Genomic DNA, 18042 nt, shown 5'->3' with positions numbered 1-18042 from the left:
TTGTCTGACATGATCTCACCTGGTTCCATTCCTATCTATCGAATTGCAGCCAGAGAATCGCATGCAATGACTTATCTTCCTCCTAGTGCTCCACCATGGATCTATCCTTGGCCCCCTCCTATTTCTCATCTATGTCCTGCCCCCTCGGCAACACCATTTGAAAGTACCGCGTTTGTTTTCAAATGTACGCTGACAACACCCAGCCCTAACTCATTTTTGTTCTCCTTCACCATGGTCAAAAGATCAAACTGTTCGTCCAACATCCAGTACTGGGTGAGAGGAAATTCCCCCCAGTTAAATATTGGGAAGATCAAAGCCATTGTCTTCGGCCCCTGCCACAAACATTGTTTCCTAGCCACTGACTCCACCCCTCTTCCTGAAAACTCGGAGACTGAATCATCTTGAATCAACCACTTTGGGGTGGCACGGGAGGACAGTGGATAACACTGGTGCCTCACAGCTCCAGGGTCCCAGGTTCGATTCACGACTTGGGTCACTGTTTGTGCTGAGTCTGTACTTTCTCCCTGTGTCTCTGTGGGTTTCCTCCAGGTGCTCCGGTTTCCACCCACAGTTCAAAGATGTGCAGGTTAGGTAGATTGGCCATGCTAAATTGCCCTTAGTGTCTAAAAAGATTAAGTGGGGTTTCTGGGTTACGAGGATAGGGTGGAAATGTGGGTTTAAGTGGGGTGCTCTTTCCAAGGGCCAGTGCAGACTCGATCGGCCGAATGGCCTCCTTCTGCACAGTAAATTCTATGATCTATCTAGGAATCTTGAAATGATAACTAACCCAAAGATAAGCTTCCAATACATATCAGCATCATCATTTATTTCTACGTCAGTAGCAGTTTAAAAAAAATAATTTTTACAAGACGCAAGCATGGGCCAGCAATGATTACCCATCCCTAACTGCCCACCATTACACAGGCCATTTTAAGAGTCAACCACATTGCTGTGTGCCTGGAGTCACATGTAGGCCAGACCAGGTAAGGATGGCAGATTTCCTTCCCTAGAGGGCATTAGTGAACCAGATGGGTTTTTACAATGGTTTCACATTTAATTCCAGATGTTTATTGAATTCAAATTTCAAATGGTGGGATTTGAACCAGGGTCCTCGGATCTTGCTCTGGGTCCATAGATAACTAGCCCAGTGACAATGTCACCTCGCCACTGCCTCCCCTCAGTCACACTGCCCAACTTCATCCTAGCCTCAGCTCTTCACTGCTGAATACCTCATCTAAGCCTCTGTTACTGCAAGATTAGACTCTTTTGACACTCTTCTGGCTGGCCTCCCACACTCTACCCTTCATAAAATTGAGATCTTCTAAAGCTCTGCTGCCCCTCTCCTAACTCGTACCAAATCCTGTTCACCCGTCACCCCCTGTGCTCATTGACATGCATTGAATCCTGGTTAAGCAATTCCTCAAATTTTTTAATTCACATCCCTCCATGGGAGGGTGGCTAGAATGTGCTGGTTGGTCAAGTCTAGAGACAACAGAGACTTAGATGAAGGTTCTACAACCGATGAAATGAAACAGGATCTGAGAGTGGCAAAGTTACAGAGGTGGGGGTGGGCCCATGGTAGGTGGTCAGAAACCCATCTTGTGGTCAAATATAAGTGGCAAACAGTCCTGCTCAACTTAAAATGGCTACCAGGGATATAAACAGTTAATGGTGTTGGTGTCTGAGGTCAAAGGCAATGACTTCAGTCTTCCCACTATATAATTGGGGGAAATTCTTGCTCATCCAATATTGGAGTCAGACAGGTAGCCTAATAAAGAGAAGACAGTTGAGGAATCCAAGGAGATTCTTTTGAGATAGAGCTGAGTTTCTTCGGCATACATAAGGGGCGAAATTCTCCGTTATCGGCGGAAAGTCCGCCGATCGGCGCAGAAAACGACGCAAATCCGACTTGCGTCACGTCGGAAAAATGGGTCGAAAGTCTCCGGCCCGAAATGGGCTAGCAGCGACGTAACGGGATCCGCGCTTGCGCACGTGGTTCATGCCGTGCGTCATACGCGCCGCACGGCGTGACGGCTCATAAGGCCACGCTGCTCCCCCCCACCCGACCGGAACACCCGACCGGAACACCCGACTGGATGGCTGGCCGCCGGTCAGCCACGAGGTTCGAGTCACGGGATGTGGAGGCGCTCCTGGACGCGGTGGAGCAGAGGAGGGACGCCCTGTATCCTGGGTACGGCCGCAGAGTTGCCCCACGCCACAGCCGGCGTCTGTGGAGGGAAGTGGCAGAGGCCGTCACCGCTGCGGCCCTGACACCGCGGACAGGCACCCAGTGCCACAAGAAGGTGAACGACCTCGTCAGAGCAGGCAGGGTGAGGCTCCCCATATCCCCCTTCCCCATATCCCCCCTCCCCCATATCCCCCTCCCCCATATCCCCCCTCCCCCATATCCCCCCTCCCCATATCCCCCCTACCCCATATCCCCCTCCCCATATCCATATCCCCCTCCCCCATATCCCCCCTCCCCCATATCCCCCCTCCCCCATATCCCCCCCTCCCCCATATCCCCCCTCCCCCATATCCCCAAGTGAATCCAGCCCTAACCTTAACCTCTGCAATGCACGCGCAACCGATGGCATGCATTCATATACTTGCCTAACAGTGTTGCCTTTTACCCCTGCCACCACCCCCCCCTCCCCCCCACAGGAGAAGCGCGCACACAACAATAGGGAGCATATGTGGACTGGAGGAGGCCCCGCTGATGAGAGGCCACTGACCGAACACGAGGAAAGGGTCCTGGAACTGGCTGGCGGACCTGAGGACCGGGAGGTTGCTGATGCAGAGGTCGGGGGCGTACTAGCAAGTGAGCCACCGACAGCCCGTCCCCATATCCCCCCTCCCCTATATCCCCCTCCTCCGTATCACCTGATCACTGCCTGATGTCTAACCATGCATGCTTCATTGTGTATCGCAGGACCAAACGTCCAGGCACCCATCCCCGCAGATGCAGACCGCCCGCAGGATGCCCCTCGGAGGCCACGGGAGACAGAGAGACCCGGACCCTCCAGCATGCGACGCCCGCAGGATGCCACTCGGAGGCCATGGGAGGCAGAGAGACCCGGACCCTCCAGCATGCGACGCCCGCAGGATGCCCCTCGGAGGCCACGGGAGACAGAGAGACCCGGACCCTCCAGCATGCGACGCCCGCAGGATGCCCCTCGGAGGCCACGGGAGACAGAGAGACCCGGACCCTCCAGCATGCGACGCCCGCAGGATGCCCCTCGGAGGCCACGGGAGACAGAGAGACCCGGACCCTCCAGCATGCGACGCCCGCAGGATGCCCCTCGCACACCACGGGAGATGGAGAGACCTGGAGCAACAGGGAGACGACACCCCCGTCACGTGCGGGAGCGACCACCCAGCGACGAGGGGGGCAGCCACAGGCCCCCATCACATCCGAGCCAGGACACCACTACCCAGGACACCACTACCCAGGACACCACTACCCATGACACCACTACCCAGGACACCACTACCCAGGACACCACTACCCAGGACACCATTACCCGGGACAGCACTGCCCAGGACACCCCTACCCGGGACAGCACTACCCAGGAAGACGAAATACCGGACAGTGACACCGAGTGGATGGGTGGAGACGAATCCCCACCCCAATGTGCCATGGACTCAGAGTGGGACGAAGAGCACGACACAACGCCACTGCTGTCACCAACACCCTCCACCATCGCAGAAACACTCACCTCGGTTGGGCACTTTAGTGATGAGGCGTCTGCTACACTCACTGGTGCGCACAACACAGCCGTCCCGGTACAGCAGGTGGAGGTAGGAGCAGCAGAGGGGCCGGGCGGTCGGAGGGCAGCCCAGCCCAAGCGAACATCTGCCGCCCAGATGGATCCCGGGTTCCTGGAGTTACCACACCCACACATAGATCCGATGCAACCACCGACCCGGAGACGAGCGAAGTGGGTGACGGCCGGCTTGCGGCGGCTGCAGTCGCAGGTGGAGGAGTCCACCCGCGTCCAGGAGCTGGGAGTGGTGCCGGTCATGCGTGCCACCCAGGCCGACACCGCACGGGTGGCGTCCGCGGTGGAGGCAATGGGTGCGACGGTGTCAGACATGGGGAACGGTTTGCGAGGCCTGGGGCTTTCCGTGCAGGCGGCGTCTGTGGCCCAGGACATGGCTGCCCTCTCACAGGAGGCCATGAGCCAGTGCCAGCGCCAGATGGCAGAGGCGCTCAACACCATAGCCCAGTCTCAGCAGGCCATAGCCCAGTCTCAGCAGGCCATGGCCCAGTCTCAGCAGGCCATGGCCCAGTCTCTGCAGGCCATGGCCCAGTCTCTGCAGGCCATCGTTGAGGGCATCGGCGCCAGTGGCCGTGTGCGAGCCGGCGTCGCACTGTCACAGACAGGGTTTGCCAACCCCCTGGGCTCCATGGCTGCAAACCTGCAGACCCTGTCGATACCAGCATGGGCCTCCAGGACTGGCAGCGCCAGATGCCGGCGGGGCGTCGGATGGCCAGTCCGTTCGCATCCCCCACCCATGTAGAGGCCTGGGGGCCATCAGGCACCCCGAGGGAGGAGGAGGTGGTGTGGTCCGTCCCGGCTCCCCATGTAGGGGAGGTCCCGGAACACCGCGACACCTCGGACTCCCCCCCTTCCGTCCCAGGTGCATCGGGTGGGCAACGGGCAGGACAGGCTGGCAGCTCGCCATCCCAGTCGCCCGGGCCGCAGCCTGGCCCATCTAGGCCAGGACGCCCCAGGAAACGGCCGCCAAAGGGATCCAGTGTCAGAGGGCAGGAATCACAGGAGTCCACCTCCAGTTCTGCTGTACCGTCTGGGGAACCATGTAGACGTAGTCAAAGTGCCCGTAAGGCCAAACAATTAGACACTGAGTAAGTTGGCACGGGTGCAGGGCACAGATGAGTTTTAGGGGCTAGGGCACGTGCATGAACTCGTTTGATTATTAAAGTCAATGTTACACCTACAGAAGGTGCCTTTGTGCTCTGTCCAAAGCGTGCGGGGGTGCCATGTACGTTGAGCGCAAGTGTGTGTGTGAGGGGTGGTGTTACCTCAGCCCCAGGTGAGTCTGCCCCGTTCCCCCTGGGCCGCCATCAACATCCCCCCGGGCAGAGGACGGGACCGTGCGCTGCAGTGTCACAGCCGCATGCAGGGATGGTCCAGGTGGATGGTGGTACTGTGGCCATGGGTCAGACATAGTCCAACGATGTGGAGCCAGGGGCTCACCGCAGGGCGGGTTGTCATCATCCTCCATGGCCTGCAATAGACACGCGTCCACCCGCAACTGTGTGAACCCGGCCCGTTATGCCGCAGGTGGATCGGCAATCGGGGGGGGGGGGGGGGGGGTGGTGTGCATGCGGGTGGGGTGGGTGGGGTTGGGGGGGGTGAGGGTGCTGAGTGGGTGGAAGGGTGGGGGGTGGGGGTGGTCGGCTGTTGCCATGGTGTGCGGTCTGTGGCCATACTACCCGATTCCCACGCCCATCTAGTCAGTGAAGCGGGCGGCTATCAGTCTGTCCCGTGCCCGCTGGGCCAGCCGGTAACGGTGGACAGCCACCCGCCTGTGTCTATCCCGTCTGCCCTGACCATTACCCCCATCCCGCTCATCTGGGAGGACTGCGCCTCTTCCTGCTGCTCCTCCACTCCGCCCTCCTCTGCCTGCAGCACATCGCCCCTCTGCTGGGCTATGTTGTGCAGGACGCAGCACACCACAATGATGCGGCCGACCCTATCTGACCGATACTGGAGGGCGCCCCCAGAGAGGTCCAGGCACCTGAAACGCATCTTCAGCACGCCAAAGCACCTCTCTATCACTCCCCTTATCGCTACATGGGCATCATTGTAGCGGTTCTCCGCCTCATTGCGTGGCCTCCGTACAGGCGTCATCAGCCACGATCGCAATGGGTAGCCCCTGTCGCCCAGCAACCAGCCCCTCAGCCGGGGATGGCGTCCCTCGCACATGCCGGGGATGGATGACCACGACAACATGTATGAGCCGTGTACACTGCCTGGGTAACGGGCGCAGACGTGCAGGATCATCATGCGGTGGTCGCAGACCACCTGTATGTTCATCGAATAGGTCCCCTTCCTATTGGTGAACACGGCCCTGTTATCTGCAGGTGGCCGCACGGCGACGTGCATCCCATCGATCGCGCCCTGGACCATGGGGAACCCGGCCACAGCAGAGAAGCCCACGGCCCGGGCATCTTGGCTGGCCCGGTCCACAGGGAAGCGGATGTAGCGGTGCGCCATGGCATATAGGGCATCTGTCACTGCCCGGATGCACCGATGCACCGATGTCTGCGATATGCCGGACAGGTCGGTGCCTGGAATGACCCCGTTGCATAAAGGTTCAGGGCCACCGTAACCTTGACGGACACGGGGAGAGGGTGTCTCCCGCCAGTGCCATGCGGTGACAGGTGTGCCAGCAGGTGGCAGATGTGTGCCACGGTTTCCTGACTCATCCGGAGTCTCCTCCTGCATTCCCGGTCCGTGAGGTCCTGGTATGACTGCCGGGGCCGGTACACATGGGGCGCCCTCGGGGCCTCCGTTGCCGTGGGGCCGCGAAGTCCTCCTCCCCCTCCTCGTCCTGTCGGTCAGGTGTCCCTCCAGCCTGGGCGGCTGCCGCCTGCCCCTCTGCGGCAGCCTACGCCGCCTCTCTGGCACGTTCCTCCTCCTCCTCCTCATCCAGGGCAACATAGACATTAGCGGCTGCCGCCACGGCGGCCAACATTGCTGGATGATCGGAAAACATGACGGCTTGGTGGGGGGAGGTGAACGGCGACATGTCATCATTGCCCATATCCTCCCCTCCCCCCAGCCAGGTGGCATGGACCGCATGTGTCCAACTGTTGAAGGCTGGCACCTGGCCAGGTGGACCAACTCACTTGCCCTCGCATCCCCCTCCCCGGCACGGACCCCCCATCCCCCTCCCCGGCACGGACCCCCCCCAACCTCCTCCCCGGCATGGACCCCCCCAACCTCCTCCCCGACACGGACCCCAACCTCCTCCCTGGCACGGACCCCCCATCCCCCTCCCCGGCACGGACCCCCCCAACCTCCTCCCTGGCACGGACTCCAACCTCCTCCCTGGCACAGACCCCCCATCGCCCACCCCGGCACGCACCCCCCCCCAACCTCCTCCCCGGCACGGACCCCCCATCCCCCACCCCGGCATGGACCCCCCCCAACCTCCTCCCCGGCACGGACCCCCCATCCCCCTCCCCGGCACGGACCCCCCCAACCTCCTCCCCGGCACGGACACCCCCAACCTCCTCCCCGGCACGGACCCCAACCTCCTCCCCGGCACGGACCCCCCATCCCCCACCCCGGCACGGACCCCCCCCCAACCTCCTCCCTGGCACGGACCCCAACCTCCTCCCCGGCACGGACCCCCCATCCCCCTCCCCGGCACGGACCCCCCTCCCAGCACTCCCCCGGAGCCCAGCCCACTCTAACCACCCCCCCCCCCCCCCGCCGCACACACACACACACAACCCGAGACACACCTCTCCTCACACATTCAGACTGCGGCCACGCCATCGCCTGCCCAGAGCCAACCCCCCAGGCCGTCACTCACCTCCACGCTGGTCGGCGTGAACCTGGAGCACAGGGTCACACCGATGAAAAGGAGGTTTAATTTACGTCGACGTGAACGGTCATCACGTCGACGGGACTTCGGCCCATCCGGAAGGGACAATATCGGCAGGCCGAAAATCGGCTGCCTTGCGCAGACCCGTGCCATTCTCCGACGGCAGTTGCGCCATTAACGCCCCACCGACTTTTCTCCCTTCGGAGACTTCGGCAACCGGCGGGGGCGGGATTCACGGCGGCCAACGGCCATTCTCCGACCCTCTGGGGGGTCGGAGAATGACACCCGTGGAGTCTGATCTTTGTGTTTTTGGGTAATGTCTCTAAAGAGTGACATGTTGATAAGAAGAAGTAGAAGGGGGCCAAGGATTGGTTCTTGGAGAATTCCAGTGAGGCAATGGGGAGAGAAGCCATCTGTCTATGATTAGATAGAGAAGAACGGATCCAAACTAAGGCAATTCCATTCAGCTCGATGATGGGGGAGAGGCATTAGAGGAGGAAGATGTGGTCAACCATGTCAAAGGCTGCAGATGGATCAGGAAGGATGAAAACAGATAGTTTACCTTGGTCACAGTCACCAACAATGTCATGTTTAACTTCGACAACATCCATTTCAGTGTTGTGGTCAAGACTAAAAACGCGCGATTGGAGGGATTTAAACATGGAGTGGGAAAGACAAACACAAATTTGGGAAGTGACAATCCATTCGCGGACTGTGGAGAGAGAAACGGTCTTTGGAAATGGGGTGATAGTTTTCAGACATGTGGAAACAAGTGTTTTGAGGAGGGAGATAATGAAAGAAGATTTGAGTGGAGGAGCACAGGTATCTGAGGAGAGAGAACTATTAACAATTCCAGTTAACATGGGGATAATATCCCGCACAGAACCTATGGGGTGGGAATGCTTGTCTTCCCTGTGCTCCTTGCGGAGTGCTAGCTTCCACGTTAGGGGCAGGCTATCTCAATTACCCGGTGTATATAAGGCCAGCCAGTGAAGCACCGACAAGAAGGAACCCTGAAGGGTTTTTACCGGGAGGTGTGTATATATCATTTGTGAATAAAACTGTTCTTATTTTTGCACGGCGTGGACTCCCCGTGTTCTTATTAAACTGGCAATGAGGATCAGTTAACAAAGTTAGGTGGAGCTCTGTAAAGTTCCTGCCCACTTATTGCTGGCTCTGTGTTCTGCTTTTGCATGGTGGCTATGTGTTGCTTCCTGCACACACATGGGAGCTCCCACCATTAGTTCCATCTTGCTCCCAGTTCCAGTCGCCTTATCCATTGTGTATCATTCCAATGCCACACTTCTATCTCCTTGATACAATGGCACTTCAGTTTTCAAAACTGGTGATTCATACAGATAGCAAATTTACACTTGAGCATTAATCTCATTCCAACTATTTCCAGGTTTGATTCCATCAATGTATAATATGGAGCCCGATTTATTTTCTGCCAAACCCTGCTCAAGGAAACAAAAAAACCAACAATCATTATTGCTATGGTATAAATTTGATGATGTTATAAACCAGATGACAATCACCTTTAATAACTCTTCATCGATGATGTGTTACCTTTCCCAGGAACTGCATGCTTATTGCATAACACTGAGTAATTAAGAGACAAATTTTAATAGTAATTGGAAAAGTTATGAAGAGTAACCAGTAGTTGGCAGAGGGTTAATAAATTTGTGGATCATATCTATTCATAACCCACTGATTATTGCTGCCTTACAACTTCCAGCCATTTTCATTTACCTTGTTTAAAAAGGATTCTCATTGAAAAGAACTTGAGAACAGCCTCACTTTCACGTGTAAAAGTTTCCATCAATTTTGCCTTGATAGCTTCTTTAAGGTGTTGTTCCACATTTCACCCAAACTTTCAAAGGCAGCTGTTTAGTTTCTCCCTATTATTTCTCAAATTCTGGAACAAACTGTCTCCTTAACGGCTTAATTATTAAATGCGGTACCCAGCGTGTCCCACATTGATCAGGATGGTCCTGCGTTTAGCCCCCTTTGTTGCTAATTTGAAGCAAGCCAGTGCAAAGAGAACTGCAATTATCATAGAGCCTTAGAACGATACAGCATACATCATGCCTCTATGAAAGAGCAATCCAATTAATCCCACTCTCCTGTTCTACCACATTATTTCCCCTTCAAGTACTTGATGAATATGCTTCCATCACCATTCCTGAGTGCACTGCAGACCATCATAACTCATTGCATAAAAAAACATTCTCATCATCTCGCTTCTGTTTTTTTGCAATTACCTTCGTTTTATACCATGAAATAACTGATTTTTCTACAAGTGAAAAGTTTCTCTCTTATTCACTTCATCAAGATCAATCATGATTTTGGATACCACTATTAAATCTTCTCTTAACTTTCACTGTGGTAAGGAGAAGAATATTGGTTTCTCAGCCCTCTCCACATGCCTCAAGTACGGTACCATTGTGAAAGTGGTAGTAATTCAGATTGTAGCAACTAAAGACAAAACTGCATGTATAATTGGTAAAGTAATTTACTGTAACTGAGGATGCATCATAGAGAATCATCATGAGATAAGATTTATGTTCCACTAAAGGGCCGTGACTGCTGTCAGAAATTCTGCTCACTTTTGTTGTCTATATTGTCAGTCTCCTTTAACGTGACTGGCTTAATTTGATTGCCTCATTTAAGCAATGGCTCTTTTGTTGCTGTTTTAGTGCTTAATAAGCTTAAAGGAGTGAACTATAATAAACGTCATACCTTCCCTCTAACGTGCACAAACATAGCTGGCAGCAATGTGTCACTGTGCTCTAGTGTTTGAACAGCAAGTATTGAATTCCACTCTCACTTTTCTTGTCATTCTCCATTTGTATGTTGTGAAGCCACGTCACTCCATAACGACAATCCATGAAAACGAAGCTCTGGGCATCAACGAGGTAAACGAGTCAATCTGTATTCATAGAACTTGGCTTTAATTACTTCATTTGTTGTGAATGTGTCATGCTTTCTGATAGCTTTTGAAATTTTTTAATATTCTGTTGCGAAGGATTTAATGTGAAGTGTTGAGATATTTACCTGGAGTTTCTGCAAGGTTCCGCTGGTTTATTAACGCAGTTCAGCAAAACTGGCCAAGCCAGCGCACACAACGTCGCAAATTATATGCAGCGTAAATAAAGTTTCTGCGATCTGTCATTATAGTAACAGCAATGGGAGTCCAACGAGTTCACAGGGAGACGTTTATTCAGCTTTACAGCAGCATATACATAGGGCGCGATTTCACATTCTGTCGACTACTACAGAGGCCGACCTATTATACAAATTCTGGTTAATTTGCGGTCCATTCAGGACAAGGGAACAGTCATCCCCAGCTGGATGAACCTCATGCATGTCACATGCAGGTTGTTACAGTCATGCTGATTTATAAAGCTAGAAGCTGTCCATACCCTGTTCGCATTAATCACCAATGCATGTTTGTGGCCCTTTAAGGACACACTTAAGCTTTAATTTTAGGTACAAGACCACCAGGCACACTTTAAAAACTTTCAAATATTCAAAGTAACAAAACAGGTTGTCCAAGGCATCATGGTAGATGCTGGAAGTATGGGCATTTTTATAAGGCATTTCATAAAGTACCATGCAAGGCATTAAGAGATGGAAGCCCATGGAATTAAGGGGAAAGAGCCCATGTGGATACAAAATTGCCTTTGTGACAGGAAGAAAAGGGTGGCGCGGTTATTGCAGATATTATGAAGCATTACATTAAACTCTGTAAATAAAGTTCCTGCACACACACAAGCTGGTGTGTCACCCCTGCGTAGCTCTGACTTTTATGAAGTGTACAACAGGTAGTGGTGGATGCAACTTCTTAGTCTGAGAGATAGTTTGCAGTGCTGTTCACTGAGGCTCCGATTCGGATTATTCTTTTCCGGTTTTATAAATGATCTAGACTCCGTCTAAGAAGCATCATTCTAAAGTTTCGGATGGTGGACAACTTGCCAGAGTAGCTGATAACGATGAGAGTGTGTAGTAATCCAGGAGACATGAGGAAGAAGGCGCAACCGGTTTACTTTAACCCAAAGGCTAAAGCCGCTATCGCGGTGGACAACACAAATTTCCCAGACCGGGATTATTGGAACTGTGGGTGGAAGCAGCACTTAAAGGGCTCACTAATGAGCCCCAGCTGGACGGGCCTTCGCCCGTTACCATGGGAACTCTTATTCTACGAGCCCCGTGGGGAGATCAATTAGTGATCGATCACTCACTCTCTCTCTTTCTCTCTCCCCCTCCCAATCAAGTCCAGGTCACTTCCCCACTCCCACAACGATAAGGCCTCGTTCATTGCTTCCCGCCTGGCCTCTGGTCAACCGTCAGTGGAGGCGGATGGAGGAGCATGAAGAGGATGGGGCAGAGTGTCAAAGGATCACTGATGGGGGCTCCTCTTTGATGCTTACTTCCAGCTGAGGGTTAGTTGTCTCAGTCTCCATTTCTGATCCTGAGTTTCTGTCCTTGAGGGGAATGATTCTCGGGTTTCCCATGGATTGAGTCCCCTGCCCGGAGGTGGGCACAAAGGTGGGCAGCATCTCTTCTGGAGGCATTTTAACAGTGGAGGGTTCCCTGCTCCAAAGATGGTACACGTGTTTCCTTAGGGTCTTCTCTTTAGTCTTGGCCTTATATGAAAAGGGGCCAGTTTTTTCCAGCATTACTCCTGGGATCCAAGGAGATCCATATTGAAGATCCTGTTGGGCCTTCGGGTATCAAAGTTTAATTTGTGGGCTTCTTGCCTTGACTCCATCTTTCCCGCTAGATTGGGAAACAATAGTCTTGAGTCTGGTATGGAGTCAACGGCCCGTGACCAGCTTCCCTGGCGCAACTGCCGTAGTAGTGTGTGGCATGGTCCTATAATCGAAGAGGACCCGAGTCTCAATTGGGTGTCCAGAGAACCAGCGGTCTGTTTCTTCATGTCGTTTTTAAAGGTTTGGACTACCCATACAGCCCGGATGTTGGAGGACGGATGGTATAACACCGTTCAGATATGTTTAATTTTGTTGGACTTCACAAATGCCTGGACATCTCTGCTGGTGAAGGATGTCCCATTGTCTGACATGATGACCTCCGGTATCACACAAATGCAAAATGAGCCAAAGTTCCTCTGTGGTCATGTTGGAAGGCATGGAGGACAACCGATGTATGTCTATCCATTTAGAATGGACGTCGACCAAGGTTGAGAACATCGATCCCATGAATGGCTCAGTGAAGTCTGCATGTGCCCATACCCAAGGTATCCCTGGCCATTCCCATGGGTGCAGCGAGGCTGAAGCTGGGAGCTTCTGGTTCTCCTTACACAAACACCAATGTTTCACCAAGTTCTCGGTGCCAAGCCCGGGCCACTAGACGTAGCTCCTTGTGAGCATCTTCATCTTGGAGATGCCTGGGTGACTGTTGTGCAGCTTCGATAAGATTGGACACTGACCTGGGCCAGAGAATGACCACTCGGGCTCCCCATTGGCTGAGGCCATCTTCCACGCTCAATTCTTGGTGTTCGGATAGGAAGGGTTTCATATCCTCTGTGGGGTGTCCTTGGATTCTACCAGTTAGGATCATGTGACACAATTTTGCCAGTGTGGCATCCTTCTTGGGTCCACACCTGGACTTGTTTCGCAGATATAGGCAGGGTATCCAGGTACTTTAGTGTCATTATGACATCTTCCATTACTGGCAGAGGGGCGAAGCTTGTGGGCAGTGGTAGGCGCCTCAGCATTGGCAATGTGTGTGCCAGCGGGGTGCTTGAAGAAATACTCATAGACCGCCAATAATATTGCCCACTGTTGAATCTGAGCCAAGGCGATGGGGAATTACTTTGTCATCCTTAAAAAGTACCAATGATCAGTGATTATCATAAATACGTATGATGGAATTTCTTTACTTCAAATATCATGGCCAATCCCTCTTTTTCAGTTGGGGCATAGAGTCGTTGGGTTTGTGACACAGGTACAATTGGTCGCTCAGTGCCATCATCCCTTTCAATGGGAGAGGACTGCTCCTAATCCATAAGGAGAGGCACCACACGTTAGTACCAGCTGTCTTGTGGGATCATAGTGCGTCAAGATGTTGGACGATGGAAGCTGTTGTTTCATTTTGTGAATGCTTTGTCCTGCAGCACCTGCCACATCCACTTCTGGTGCTTCTTCAACAGTGTGCGTAGGGGTGCCAGTAAAGTGGTCAAGTTGGGGATACAATTTCTGTAATAATTTATGGGGGCCGAAGAAACATCAGGTCGGTTGTGTTTCACGGGGTTGGTGCCCCTTTCATGGCCTTCACTTTGTTCCCTACAGGGTACAGGTCTTCTTTGACTATGCGGTACCCGAGGTATGTCACCTCGTTGTCGTAATATACACCAGTATATCATGGTGCAGACACATACTGATGGACACACAGTGGGACCAATCAACACACACAACACCGCAGCCAATCACCAGTGAGAGCACACGCACTATAAAGACAGGGGGCATCAGAGTTCCCGCTCATTCGAGCTGCAGCTAGCTAGGAGGACAGAGCTCACAGCCTGCAGCACAGACATTCACCATGTGCTGAGTGCATCGACTGGTTAGGACAAGGCAAAGGTCTTTAGTTAAAGCTAGTATCGTGTTAACCCACAGTCAGAGTATGGTTAAACAGCTAATGATTCAATAAAATAGTTTTGCACTATTTCTTTTTTTAAAAATATATTTTATTCAAGATTTTTTGGCCAAACATAACAGTACATAGTTTTTCTTTTAAACAACAATAAAGCAATATAAACAACAGTGGCCAGTTTTAAACAAGTAAATAAATAATATATAAACAAAAACAAAACTAAATGGCAACTGCCTTGTCAAAAATAGTTACTCTCCAAAGATACAATCCAACAGTCCAATATACATTACCTACAACAAATGTCTATACATATACAATGACATCCCTAAGAGCCCGCCCGGATCTCCCCCCCCCCCCCCGGGTTGCTGCTGTTGTTTTCCTTCTTTTTCATTCCCTCTATCGAACCCCTTAATACGAACTTGATCCGTTCTAACTTTATAAACCCTGCCATGTCGTTTATCCAGGTCTCCACGCCCGGGGGTTTGGCTTCCTTCCACATAAGCAATATCCTGCGCCGGGCTACTAGGGATGCAAAGGCCAAAACATCAGCCTCTCTCGCCTCCTGCACTCCCGGCTCTTCTGCAACCCCGAATATAGCCAACCCCCAGCCTGGCTCGACCCGGACCCCCACCACCTTCGAAAGCACCTTCGCCACCCCCACCCAGAACCCCTGTAATGCCGGACATGACCAGAACATGTGGGTGTGATTCGCTGGGCTTCTCGAGCATCTCCCACACCTATCCTCTACCCCGAAAAATTTACTGAGCCGTGCTCCAGTCATATGCGCCCTGTGTAGAACCTTGAATTGTATCAGGCTTAGCCTGGCACACAAGGACGACGAGTTTACCCTACGTAGGGCATCAGCCCACAGCCCCTCCTCAATCTCCTCCCCCAGCTCTTCTTCCCATTTCCCTTTCAGCTCATCTACCATGATCCCCCCCCCCCCCCTCGTCACTCATTTCCCTGTGTATGTCCGACACCCTACCATCCCCCACCCATGTCTCTGAGATCACTCTATCCTGCACCTCCTGCGTCGGGAGCTGCGGGAATTCCCTCACCTGTTGCCTCGCAAAAGCCCTCAGTTGCATATACCGAAATGCATTCCCTTGGGGCAACCCATATTTTTCCGTCAGCGCTCCCAGACTCGCAAACGTCCCATCTACGAACAGATCTCTCAATTGTACTACCCCAGCTCTTTGCCATGCTCCAAATCCGCCATCCATTCTCCCCGGAACAAACCTATGGTTATTTCTTAGCGGGGACCGCACCGAGGCTCCCGTCCTTCCCCCATGCCGCCTGCACTGCCCCCAAATTTTTAATGTTGCCACCACCACCGGGCTTGTGGTGTATTTCTTCGGTGAGAACGGCAACGGTGCCGTCACCATTGCTTGTAAGCTGGTCCCCTTGCAGGACACCCTCTCCAATCTCTTCCACGCCGCTCCCTTCCCTTCTCCCATCCACTGACAGACCATTGTAATATTGGCGGCCCAGTAATAATCATTTAGGCTCGGTAGTGCCAACCCCCCCTATCCCTACTACGCTGCAAGAACCCCCTCCTCACTCTCGGGGTCTTCCCGGCCCACACAAAACTCATAATGCTTTTCTCGATTCTCTTAAAAAAAGCCTCCGTGACCATCACCGGGAGGCACTGAAACACAAAGAGGAATCTCAGGAGAACCACCATTTTAACCGCCTGCACCCTACCCGCCAGTGACAGGGACACCATGTCCCATCTCTTGAAGTCCTCCTCCATCTGTTCCACCAATCGTGTTAAATTAAGCCGGTGCAAGGTTCCCCAATTCTTGGCTATCTGAATCCCCAAGTATCGGAAGTCTCTTGTTACCTTCCTCAGCGGTAAATCCTCTATTTCCCTGCTCTGCTCCCCCGGATGCACCACAAACAACTCACTTTTCCCCATGTTCAATTTATACCCCGAAAAATCCCCAAGTATCCGCATTATCTCTGGCATCCCCTCCACCGGGTCCGCCACATACAACAAATCATCCGCATACAAAGATACCCGGTGTTCTTCTCCTCCCCTAAACACTCCCCTCCACTTCCTGGAACCCCTCAGTGCCATGGCCAGGGGCTCAATCGCCAGTGCAAACAATAACGGGGACAGGGGACACCCCTGCCTCGTCCCTCTGTAAAGCCGGAAATAATCAGACCCCCGTCCATTCGTAACCACCCTCGCCATCGGTGCCCTATACAGCAACTGTACCCATCCGATATACCCATCTCCAAAGCCAAATCTCCTCAGCACCTCCCACAGATAATCCCACTCCACTCTATCAAATGCTTTCTCGGCATCCATCGCCACCACTATCTCCGCTTCCCCCTCTGGCGGGGGCATCATCATTACCCCTAGCAACCTCCGTATGTTCGTGTTCAGCTGTCTCCCCTTCACAAACCCAGTTTGGTCCTCATGAACCATCCCCGGGACACAGTCCTCTATCCTCGTCGCCATTACCTTGGCCAGAATCTTAGCATCCACATTTAAAAGAGAAATGGGCCTATAGGACCCGCATTGCAGCGGGTCTTTTTCCTTCTTTAGGAGGAGAGATATCTTTGCCTCTGACATAGTCGGGGGCAACTGCCCCCTTTCCCTAGCCTCATTAAAGGTTCTCGTCAGAAGCGGGGCCAGCAAGTCCATATACTTCCTATAAAATTCCACCGGGAATCTGTCTGGTCCCGGGGCCTTCCCCGCCTGCATGCTCCCAATCCCTTTCACTACCTCCTCCATCTCAATCTGTGCTCCCAGTCCCACCCTCTCCTGCTCCTCCACCTTAGGGAATTCCAGCTGATCCAGAAGGCACATCATTCTCTCCTTCCCTTCCGGGGGCTGAGCTTTATATAATCTTTCGTAGAATACCTTGAACACCCCATTCACTCTCTCCGCTCCTCGCTCCATCTCTCCCTCCTCGTCTCTCACCCCCCCTATCTCCCTCGCTGCTCCCCTCTTCCTCAGTTGGTGGGCCAGCAACTGGCTCGCCTTCTCCCCATATTCATACTGTACACCTTGTGCCTTCCTCCATTGTGCCTCTGCATTACCTGTAGTCAACAAGTCAAATTCTACATGTAGCCTTTGCCTTTCCCTGTACAGTCCCTCCTCCCGTGCCTCCGCATATTGTCTGTCCACCCTCAAAAGTTCTTTCAGCAACCGCTCCCTTTCCCTACCCTCCTGCTTTCCTTTATGTGCCCTAATAGATATCAGCTCCCCTCTAACCACTGCCTTCAACGCCTCCCAGACCACTCCCACCTGAACCCCCCCATTGTCATTAAGCTCCAAGTACCTTTCAATACACCCCCTCACCCTTAAACATACCCCCTCATCTGCCAATAGTCCCATGTCCATTCTCCAGGGCGGGTGCTGTTCTTTTTCCTCCCCTATCTCCAGGTCCACCCAATGTGGAGCGTGGTCCGAGATAGCTGTAGCCGTGTACTCCGTCCCTGTCACCTTCGGGATCAGCGCCCTTCCCAAAACAAAAAAGTCTATCCGTTAATATACCTTATGGACATAGGAGAAAAACGAGAACTCCTTACTCCTAGGCCTGCTAAATCTCCAGGGGTCTGCTCCTCCCATCTGCTCCATAAAGTCCTTGAGCACCCTAGCTGCAGCCGGCCTCCTCCCGGTCCTGGACCTCGATCTGTCCAGCCCTGGGTCCAGCACCGTATTGAAGTCTCCCCCCATTACCAACTTTCCCGCCTCTTGGTCCGGGATACGTCCCAACATACGCCTCATAAAATTGGCATCATCCCAGTTCGGGGCATGTACGTTCACGAGAGCCACCGCCTCCCCTTTCAATCTGCCACTCACCATCACATATCTACCCCCACTATCCG

At 53.1% G+C, this 18042-nt stretch overlaps 1 protein-coding gene across 8 annotated transcripts in view; it reads left to right on the top strand.

Moving 5' to 3' along the window:
* Nucleotides 1-18042, top strand: part of mlip (muscular LMNA-interacting protein) — a 354543-nt gene that overhangs the window by 306233 nt on the left and 30268 nt on the right. For 7 of the 8 annotated variants that reach the window (XM_072498569.1, XM_072498570.1, XM_072498571.1 and 4 more), the window contains one exon: nt 10449-10502. The exons of the other annotated variant lie outside the window; for it this stretch is intronic. In XM_072498569.1, coding sequence (XP_072354670.1) covers nt 10449-10502 — 54 coding nt within the window. The remainder of the gene's footprint in view (nt 1-10448; nt 10503-18042) is intronic. 8 annotated transcript variants of the gene reach the window in all.

This window comes from Scyliorhinus torazame, chromosome 4, assembly GCF_047496885.1.
Source record: "Scyliorhinus torazame isolate Kashiwa2021f chromosome 4, sScyTor2.1, whole genome shotgun sequence".
Lineage (NCBI taxonomy): Eukaryota > Metazoa > Chordata > Chondrichthyes > Carcharhiniformes > Scyliorhinidae > Scyliorhinus > Scyliorhinus torazame.
Note: the sequence above shows the minus strand (reverse complement) of the source record. Positions and strands in the feature narration are given on the sequence as shown.